Here is an 11,440-nt window from a genome sequence, read left to right on the forward strand (position 1 = left end):
CATGTGTCAAATGCATCCGGATGGGCTCTTGGTCAAAAGACTATACTTTGAAAGGCTGAGTGCTCAACCGTGTGTTACAAGGAACAGCATGTGGAAAAACGAACTATACCCTAGCCTTGTCTAGAAAAACTGGGCTGCATGTTAACAGTCCACGTGTACTGTGCAGTTGATTAAATTTGCTTTGCGCACTCTGTACATGATAAATAGAGGTATGAGAACCAAAAAATATGGTAAGCAATATACTATTTTGTCCAACTTGATGATGAATCAACATACAATATGTTTTACATTTCAATGACTGTTCGTTGGTGACATCAAGTGAACATTGCATTGCACTGTTCTGTGAACATTTCCTGTTCGTCTAAACAGAGACGGGCCACTTTTATTAAAATAAATGGAAGAAATTGGAATGCCCAGTGGGGAGACCGGTATCTACCTGCTGACGCAGGTACAGGAACGAAGCGGTGAGGGTCCGGTGCGAGTAAGATGTGTCACCGGACCCGCACAACCGCTCGAGTGAAGTTGCCGTCACATGCGCCTCAGACAAATACATTTTCCTGCTAATTTGAAATATATTCTTTTATCGTAGTCTTGACCAACCGTTTTGGATCAAGTAGATAGGAGCTGCACTGTCATGACACTTGTTTACATAGAAAAAATCTGCACAAACTGCCCAAGAGTGTTCCAAAAATGGCCACTGAGTGGAGTGACTTACCTTGAAAAAGAGACTTTGGTGAAAGGATCTGGAACTACGTTTGGACAGTTGTAATTAATTTGTCTTTGTTTACATTCTTGAAATGGTCTATACAGCGAAGTGTTTTACAAAAATCTGCTTGCTATTGTTAAACAACCGCATTTCCTCAATCCTTAAAATACCAAAGTACATTGTTTTAAATGACCGACTGGATCCAATCCTGTAAAATTCCTTTGTTCCTGAAACTCTCTGAACAACGAGACTTGGCGGGTCATGGGTTTTTTTTTTTTATCAGGCCCTGGCAAGCTTTTGCCAGGTTGCAATTTCCACCACATCTGATCCTGGTTTAAAGGTTTGATCTAAAACCTTATCCTGACACCATGTTTTTAGCTGGAAAAAATGTCAGCTTAATCTCGCAGTAACGCCAGCTAACCACACAATATAAAGGAAAAGGACAAGATCCATTCAACTGATTGTTAACAACAATCAACTGGGAAACCTCAATGTTTAGTCAAGAGTATATTAGAGCAAAAGCTAGCCTTGAAAACATTTTGAAAAAGAAAACATAATTGCTCTACGACAAAGTAATTGTTTTAAATCATGTTAAAACACTAGATGTGTTGAAAACCTCCCATTGTTCACTTTTGTTTCTTTTCATTTATTTCCCATTCATGCCAATCTGCTCTAAACTTGCTCTTTCATGACATCATACTCTATTTAGCGGTCTCGCAGGAGTGGTGCAATTGTGAGGCAAGATTAAGTTGGCACCAGAAAGACATGGTCTATTTACATAGATGTATAGCTAGGCATTCAAAATAAACCATTACCTAATACACTCAAACAGTGTGATCTGACAGGACTGCAATAATGCTTTTGTCTGGACTGGCCCAATCAAGACAGACTGTCTGGTTGCTTAACATAAGGCTCACAAGAACAGGGTCACGAAGAGAGTATGTGTGTTTGTACAAATTATCTTTGGATGCCTGTGTCAGCATATCAGGGACATGGCCACTCTGCACAGACTCTCTACACAGGCTGCTCTTGGCAGCTCTTCTGAAGGTTTGGGTCTTCCTGGTGAAGAGTGGCAGGCCAGGCAGGAGGGAGTCTGGGAGAGGAAGTGGAGGTCAGAGGCAGGGAGTAGAGGAAGGAGAGGGAGTCAGGGTAGAGACTGGGCATCCTGCCTGGAATCTGTGTTTGTATCCAGCAGCTGCCCATTTAGAACAAGCCCGACACTGTTTTAAGAGAAAGTATGCCTATATGTGTGTGCGTGTGTGGTTTTGTTGTGTATTTACTGTAATCAGACAACTGTCCTCACATACATACAACAAAATGGCTTAATTGAAATGCAAGTAAGTTCTAGCAGGAAGACTAGCAGCTGTACATCATCACGCCATTAGCTAGGTAACTCTTAGCCAATCACATGTCAGCCATCGCTTTTTAAGTCTGCTCACAATCTATCACATTGCTGTTTCAGTGTGCTAACATGGCAACCTCCATCATCCCACTGCCACCAGTTGAGTCCTGTTTTTTTACTGTTCTGTCTATGAGCAGCAATCAACATGATCATGCAGAAGTTGCATGTTGTGTCCAGGAGTTCCAGTACCCTAGGATCAGCTACATTATGCAGACTCATTGACAAGCAGCATGTACCGCCTTATCAGTACCGCCGCTCCCTACATGCATACTACGCAGTCTGCATAGGGCACCAACTCCCTAGGGGGGCACCATCTTACCCTAGGAGGGCACCAGAAAGTCCACCGGCTGCCCTTACTCGCACGTTATACCTTCTTCAAGGACCCAAAAGCAGTTGCGTAACACAGACGATCGCTCATATCCGTGAACTCTGCATAGGCATCAATTTGGCCAGTGGTGGCCATGACTATTATGCTGTTCAGACTGTACATTTTGAATGGTTAGATTTATATGCACTTTCTTTATATACAATAAAAAGTTTTTATGCACTTTAAATGCAAATGTTTAATAGCATTAAACATCATAACAAACCAATGCATTCTTAAATACATTGTGTTTAAGGTAGAGTATGATTTCATTTAAGAATTTAATTAGAATTGTTTCAACACCAATTATAGTCAACCTATCTATCGCAAACTGTTTGACTTGAAAAAATAACATATATTTTTTTAAAGAGCCTTTTGGGAACCAAAAGAGCCGGCTCACAGAAAAGAGCTGGAATGCCCATCACTACTGTACTGCTGAAAACAACTCGCTTCACAACTCACTTTTTGCGCACCTCCGTGGACATTGCACCTGGAAAATTTAGCTCACAGTGGGGGTAGTGTTTAGAATCCAGGTAAGCACAGACCGATTTTAGCTAAAGATAACTCAATATACTGTTTCCGATTTCACTGTGAGAAATGTCTGGAGCAATGGTGTGTTGCCAAAAATCTTCTAAATGTAAGTAAACATGTAACCTTAGAAAATCTTCCCCTCTACCATAGTAAGATTTTCAGTGAGTAACTACTTCCATTTTGGATGATTCCTCAAACAAAGCATTATAGTGCACTTGCTGTATGGACTACTTTTATGATATTTTTATGGTGCTTTTTTCACTTTTTTTAAGCTTAACAGTGTGAATCACTACCCAATTTGTTGTATGGAAAAGATCAGCCTAGATGATAATGAGAGAATTTTCATACTGAAGTGAACTATCTCTGTCAGATTAACTTAAGGTAATTAACCTGTCATTAATTAATTAACCTTCATTTTTTTTGTCATATTAAATCAAAATGTTATAAAATATTTTCACTCTTTTCTGAAAAACATGGCACAGCCATCAAGAAAATAGCAATATTGAACGCTATCTACACTGGCAGCCAAATGTTTGGAATAATGTACAGATTATGCTCTTATGGAAAGAAATTGGTACTTTTATTTATTAAAGTGGCATTCAGCTGATCACAATGTATAGTCAGGACATTAATAACATGAATAATTACTATTACAATTTGAAAAAAAAATTCAGAACTCATCAAAAAATCCTCCATGTGCAGCAATGACATCTTTGTCAGTTTGTCCAGATACTCAGGTGTAGTGTTGTCAAAAGTACCGACTTCGGTACCAAGTCGGTACTGAAATTTTAAAAATGTGCGCTGTTGAGCGGAATCGTAAACACTTCTGATTGGCCATTGTGTTCTTGCGCTCATCGGATATGTCTGTGATTGGCTACAATGATCAGCGCTTCAAAACATGTTGTAAATATACATCAATGGCGCTCTTCACACAGCGCTTGCACAGATACACACGGGAGCGTTTGAAAGCAGGACCGGTCCGCTGATAGACTGCTGCTTGTGCTTTCAAAAGCTCCCACTCCCGTTTTTTAAAAAACTTTCAAACACTTCCGTGTACTCTCAAAGCGCTCCGTGCGTTGATCATTGTAGCCAATCACAGACATATCCGATGAGCGCGAGAACACAATGGCCAATCAGAGGTGTTTACGATTCCGCTCAACAGCGCTCAAAGTGTCACATTTTAAAAATTTCAGTACCGACTTGGTACCGAAGTCGGTACTTTTGACAACACTACTCAGGTGACATTTCACCTCATGCTTCCTGTAGCACTTGCCATAGATGTGGCTGTCTAGTCGAGCACTTCTCATGCACCTTACAGTCTAGCTGATCCCACAACAGCTCAATGGGGGTAAGATCCATAACACTCTTTTCCAATGATCAGTTGTCCAAGGTCTGTGTTTCTTTGCCTACTCTAAACCATTTCTTTTTGATTTTCTGTTTCAAAAGTGGCTTTTTCTTTGCAATTCTTCACATAAGGCCTGCACCCCTGAGTCTTCTCTTTACTGTTGTACATGACACTGATGTTAAGCGGGTAGAATTCAATGAAGCTGTCAACGGAGGACACGTGAGGCATCTATTTCTGAACTAGAGACTCTGATGTACTTATCCTCTTGTTTAGTTGTACATCTTCCAGATCTCTTTCTGTCCTTGTTAGAGCCAGTTATCCTTTGTCTTTGAAGACTGTGGTGTACACCTTTGTATAAAATCTTCAGTGTTTTGCAAATTTCAAGCATTGTACAGCCTTCATTCCTCAAAACAATGATTGACTGGCGGGTTTCTAGAGAAAGCAGTTTCTTTTTTGCCATTTTTGTACACTTTGGCAACTCAAAAACAAAGACAATGTTAAGCTTAATTAAACGAACCAAATAGCTTTCAAGTGTGTTTTATATAATGGCAAGTGATTTTCTAGAACCAAATTAGCAATTTAACATGATTACTCAAGGATAAGGTGTTGGATTGATGGTTTCTGGAAATGGGACTGGTCTATATTTTATCAAAAATTACTTTTTTCAAATAGTGTTAGTGCTGTTTTTTTACATCAGTAATGTCCTGACAATACTTTGTGATCAGTGGAATGCCACTTTGGTGAATTAGGGTGTACTCACACTAGGTGATCTTTACCGTGCCCTTTTGACCCCCAAAGTCCAGTTCATTTAACTAGTGTGATCGCGCTGTACCATGCTTTGGCCCACTTGAAGAGGTGGGCTCGGGCATGGTTCAGTTGGCTCAGACACGATACGCATCTAGTGTGATTGCTGACCGTGAAGGAGCACGGAACTCGAAACATGACGTCAATGATGTGACTGGGCAAAGGGGTCATTTTGGTCTACGGCAGAGGCGCAGTGTTTACTGGAAATTTGGGCAGAAGACAGTATACAGGAACAACTGGATACAACACAAGAACACACAAAAAATGTGCTACTATCTTTGTTCTCGTGGATCCCAAAGAACCATTGAGAAGGGGCCTGGGTAGTTCAGCGAGTATTGACGCTGACTACCACCCCTGGAGTCGCGAGTTCAAATCCAGGGTGTGCTTAGTGACTCCAGACAGGTCTCCTAAGCAACTAAATTAGCCCGGTTGCTAAAGAGGATAGTCATAAGGTGTAACCTCATCGTGGTCATGATTAGGGGTTCTTGCTCTCAATGTGGCACATGGTAAGTTGTGCGTGGATCGCGGAGAGTAGCATTAGCCTCCCATGCTGTGAGTCTATGCGGTGTCATACACAGCGAGCCACATGATAAGATGCGTGGATTGACTGTCTCAGAAGCAGAGGCAACTGAGGCTTGTTCTCCGCCACCAGGATTGAGGTGAGTAACAGTGCCACCACAAGGACCTACTAAGTAGTGGCAATTGGGCATTCCAAATTGGAAGAAAAGGGAATAAAAAAATTATTTAAATAAGACCCATTGAGCAATTCATTGACAAGCTGAAAAAACTGCGGGTTCAGTATCTGAAGGTACGGAATGCACTCCGTAAATCTGGCAACTCGGGCCTGTGAGAGGGCCGTGTGTCACTGTGCCCCAAACGACTCCAAATAAGCCACAAAGTAAGTAACATTACAATGATGGACTGTGCAAGAGCGCTTTTCTTCAAAACAAGTAATGACGCAAGCGTGCTCAGGCCTGGAACGTTAATTGCAATGTGAGTGCAGGCCAGTGTGGGAGTGGGGCGTACGCACTTAAAGTACCAATTTCCTTCCAAAACAGCGAAATCTGTAAATTTTTCCAAACTTTTGGCTGCCAGTGTATATTCACAACAACACTCTGCTCTCTGAGTCTGGCCCTATATAACAAAGCTGCTGAATAAAGGACAACAATCTTGTATGCATGGCCTCCAGATTCTCATATTACCACGTGTGTGTATATGTTAAAGCATAAGGAGCAGGTGCAAAAGATGTGTGTATGTGTGTGTGTGTGTGTGTGTGTGCGTAGATTTGGCTGTGCTTTGCATGGCTCTTAAGCAACAGCTAGAGTAACAGACCGGACAGCATCCGTGGCTCTTTGGTTATGTGTGGTTAGGCTGGTTTTCGGAGCAGTTGTGATTGAAATGAATGTGTCTGGCAGACACTTCACTGTTTCCACCTGCTCATCTCTGATTAGAGTCAGTTGTCACTATGACCATGCTAAATATATGATCTGGTGCCTTTAGAGATACTACTGTAGCTGCCATGTGGTTTAATTTAGAGTGCATACTTTGAAAAATATTACTTGCTGGGGAATCTTTAATTAAGAAGAAATTACTGATCTGAATAGTTCAGAATATGAGTAAATATATATTTTAAATAGTGTCAAAGAGAATGCTGCTCCTACTGCAGGTAGGTGGAAAGAGCCTGTGCATATAAAATAACTATTGCAAGCATAGATCAGTCATTACATTTTAACTTTTGAATAACAGTGACAATGTATTGGCCCCCACACACAAAAAAAGCAACACAAACATCAGACACAAATTCACTCATGCAAACTGTGTCATCAGCAGTAACCACAAAACACAGGTCACTTAGGATATTAATGAATGATGCATTAGTCTGAATGGATCTTATTGATTAGTTTTTCAGGGATTGTTGTTAATGTGTCTAACAGGGCCATCAGTTCAATGGCAGGTAATCTCTTATTTCAATAATATCTAGGTAATCCCCCACTGTACAGATTCAGAACTTGTTATTTTCTTTGTTTGTCCTCAACATTTGCATGTTCCTTTGAAATTTCGATGCACTGTATTTGTGAGTGAAGTCTGAATTAATATAGATTGAAGACTAACCATAAGATACATTTGTAAAAATGTGGCATGTATATGTTCAATACAGAGAATACATATGAACAGCTTGTGCATAATGACTTTGAAGAGCAGCTTTGTTAATATATTACTATTGCAATTAACTGTCTTAATTGTAAGTAAGTGTGTGTGTGTGTGTGTGTGTGTGTGTGTGTGTGTGTGTGTGTGTGTGGCTCAAATTAAGATATAAGAAATAGGGAATTTGGAAACCTTTTGGGTTGTGACTCTTAGTGGAACATGTCAATATTTTATGTGTTTCACCTGTCAACTGACTTATAAATATGTGAATAGGCTGACAGTGTATTAATATTTAAGAGTGTGCAATGAATATAATTTTCTATTTATTTCTTTTTTCTATTGTGTAATGTGTTGTAATGAAAAATTGGACCTCCCCAATATTTTATAAAAAGTTATATATATATATAAGTTATTTTCTTTGAAAAGGTGTGGCATAATTTATTTGCAGAAGACACTCGGTTTAATATTTTGTTGATTGTTAGAAAATACAAATATAAATTGCAACGCATTCCTACAAGTGAGCTCACTTTAATGCATTAGTTACCTGGATCTCTGCAGCTCCAGGGCAGAGTTGGCTATCGGACCCCCCTCTAGACAGCAGTAGTTCTGGCTGGACTGCCTGTAGGACACAGGCAGAATTCCCTGAGTGTACGTCTGCAGTCTCCCCCTCGTCGCCGGTGGCACTGCAGAAAAAGGGGAGCTGAACACAGAAGCGCTGCTCGCATCCCCCTCCGCATCCGCACTACATGCTGGAGGAGGAGGAGGAGGAGCAGCAACAGCAGCCGCGCTGGGACCCGTCAGCCCGGCCATGAAGCCAGCAGCTCGGGCACTGCTGAGAGCCTGGTTCGCTGCTCCGACCAGTGCCTGCTGCTGGCCCACTGCTGAAACCAGGCTCTGTCTAGTCCTTGCTTCCATAACAGAGCTGTCCTCCTCTTCGGTCTGATTGTCCCCGTCATCCTGCACGGGTCGTCCGTCCAGAGAGATGTTGCTGAGGAATGAGAGTGCAGCTTGCCTCCGCCGTGGGTCTATCACGCGCTTCCGTGTGTGTTCCAGACTGGAGTGCTTCATCTGCAGCGCGCTCGCCATCACGGGTGCATGAATGTGTGTTTGTCAACGGAGATAGTTCATGATGTTTGTATGGATGTGGGCTGAAAGTGTTGGTCAAAACGCCATAGCGTTGTCTTTTAAATGCCTTCTGTGTTATACTGTGTGTGTGTGTGTGTCTGTGTGTACAGAAAATAAGGGTCACGTGTGTGCAGTATTGTGGCAGTAGGAACATTAGTTTGACCAATAGGGATTCATGAGAACGAAGGATTGTCTCGAAACCTAGCGAGAAGCCTAGCTAGGCAGCATGTTTAGTACGTGTGGAACTCAATTCTCAATTCTAGTCGTTCACACCGACCGCGTTTTTCCAATCCGCGCAGTTTTCATTTGTTTTCTTATGTAAACACGTGATAGAAGGACGTATTTGACCGTTGCGACTCTTCTCGCTGTTTTGGTATGATGCCCTTATATGCCGCCTAGGTAGGCGACACACAAGGTTTTTAAACGCAGTCTGAATGTTTTTTTTCCCCTTTCATTCTTGTACCGCCCTTCTGAGCTACTTGGACAGGACATCTTTAAAATTACATAAAATCAAGCATTCACGGCACGGGCAGTCCGAGATAACACGAGTTGTTGCAGATTTAGCTAAAACTCAACTTCTAGACAACTGCAACATCGGCAATAGAACTGCTATGGGATCAAAATCCCGTCAAAAATATTGCAGTCAAAGATCCAAAAATAATAAGTGTGAATCACAATAATAAGCGCAGATAAAAATAAATAGATAATTGCAAAAATAAATAATTAGCGCACATAAAAAAATAACAAGCATGAATCAAAAATATCAAAAACATTTAAAATATGCTGGAAAAAAAAGCAAAGTCATCAGAATTGCAAACAAAATCACGTTTCCTTGTTGAAATTACAGTTTTTTGTGTGCTCTCTGACTATTTAGCCTATATATATATATATATATATATATATATATATATATATATATATATATATATATATATATATATTAGTCATAAGATATATAATCTTATGACTTTGCTTTAATTTTCTGTTTTTGTTTTGCAGCATATTTTAAATGTGTTTACATATATTTGATTCATGCTTGTTATTTTATGATCTCTGTGCTAATTATTTTAATCTGTGCTTTTAATTTTTATCTGCACTTTTTATTTATTTTTGTGCTTATTATTTTGATTTATGCTTATTATTTTTGGATCCGTGACTGCAATACCTTTGACGGGATTTTGATCCCATACTGCTCCCTTCTTAAGGCAATTAAAAAAATGCATCTTCATGATATATTATTCACTTAGTGCATTTTGGAAAAACAAAGGTATATGAATAGAATATTTAGAGTGCAATAAGTGTATAATAAGAATGTGTGTGTGTGTGTGTGTGTGTGTGTGATGTATGTATGTGTGTGTATGTGTATATATATATATATATATATATATATATATATATATATATATATATATATATATATATGAGTGTTTAATGACATATTTGGATTCCTGTGCAACCGACCATGTTCTTATCAATATTACGAAACTGAAATTATGAAATTATACACGTTGTCAGTTTGGCACAAGATATTGCAAGAGCAAATTGATGGCAACTTCCTGGTCGAACTTGAATGCACATATACTTTAAGCGGGATAGTTCCATCTAGTGGTCAATCAAATCAATTGCATATGCCTAAAAGTTATGTGGGGACGAAACGTCTGGTTTTAAAGGGATAGTTCACACAATTTAAAAACATTTTTTTTTTTAACCTGCACTTATAACTTTAACGACGCCTTTACATGATTTTTGGAGCTTCACAGTTCTGACAATTCACTGGTATTGAATGGACCTACAGTGCTGAAATATATTTCTTATAAAAAATATTTGTTTAGTGTTCAGTAGAAGAAAGAAAGACATACACATCTGGGATGTCATGAGGGTACGGTAGAGGATTAGGGCCAAGCAATAATAATAATAAAAAAATAAAGCCATCTCGAGATTAAAGTCATTATAATGCGAGATTAAACTCGTTAAATTTCGAGAAAAAAGTCGAAATACAATCTTGAGAATAAACTCATTAAATATCGAGATTAAAGTCATTATAATGCGAGATTAAACTCGTTAAATTTCGAGAAAAAAGTCGAAATAAAATCTTGAGAATAAACTCATTAAATATCGAGAATAAAGTCGTTGTGTTTCGAGAAAAACTCGTTAGTTTAATCTCGCATTATAATGACTTTATTCTCGATATTTAATGAGTTTATTCTCAAGATTGTATTTCGACTTTTTTCTCGAAATTTAACGAGTTTAATCTCGCATTATAATGACTTTAATCTCGATATTTAATGAGTTTATGAGTGTACTGGATTTCCTATGCGTGGGTGTGCAATTCGCTCGTTGTCCACTAGAAGGAGCTATTGTGTAACTTATTAAAGTGGAGTGTGTGAATGTCTCGCGATAACTGAATGAGAGGTGAAATAAACCAGTGATTAAATGTCATTCAAGTTCATTTGCCGTTTGTAACAGATACTGTAGAATTCTTACTCAATCAGTCCTCTGAGCTCACAAGAGAACATCAAAAAAAAAAAAAAACGAGGTGAATAGATTGTGGTGTAATTTGGGAATTTCACATGTTTTAAAGTTATGTGCACAGTATGAGGTTAGCTGACATGACAAATCAAGCAGTGACGACAGTACTGACCTATACTCCACCTTGATCTATTTTAAATAACCTGTTGTAACATTTTACAATAAGGTTAATTTGATTAACATTAGTTAATGCATTAGGTGTCATGAACAATGCACAGCATTTATTCATCTTTGTCACTGCTAGGTAATAAAAATACAATTGTTAATTGTTAGATCATTTTAGTTCTAAGTGCATTAACTAATGTTAACATACACAACTTTTGATAATTTTTTTTTATTACTAGTCTATATGATCAAATTAACATTAACCATTAACCAAGATTAATAAATGCTGTAAAAGTATTGATCATTGTTAGTTCATGTTAACTAATGTTCTAATGTTCCAATAATGTAATAATAACACATTCATAAATGAAAGCAATTCATGCA

General features: G+C 38.9%; 1 protein-coding gene across 1 annotated transcript in view; it reads right to left on the reverse strand.

Annotated features, from left to right (window-relative positions):
* The window catches only part of cables1 (Cdk5 and Abl enzyme substrate 1), a 32,193-nt gene extending 23,659 nt beyond the window's left edge, over positions 1 to 8,534 (reverse strand). The window contains exon 1 of the mRNA XM_052134664.1: positions 7,842 to 8,534. Coding sequence (XP_051990624.1) covers positions 7,842 to 8,383 — 542 coding nt within the window. The 5' untranslated portion in view covers positions 8,384 to 8,534. The remainder of the gene's footprint in view (positions 1 to 7,841) is intronic.
* Between the last annotated feature and the right edge of the window lie 2,906 nt (positions 8,535 to 11,440).

Source organism: Xyrauchen texanus, chromosome 9 (assembly GCF_025860055.1).
Source record: "Xyrauchen texanus isolate HMW12.3.18 chromosome 9, RBS_HiC_50CHRs, whole genome shotgun sequence".
Taxonomy (NCBI): domain Eukaryota; kingdom Metazoa; phylum Chordata; class Actinopteri; order Cypriniformes; family Catostomidae; genus Xyrauchen; species Xyrauchen texanus.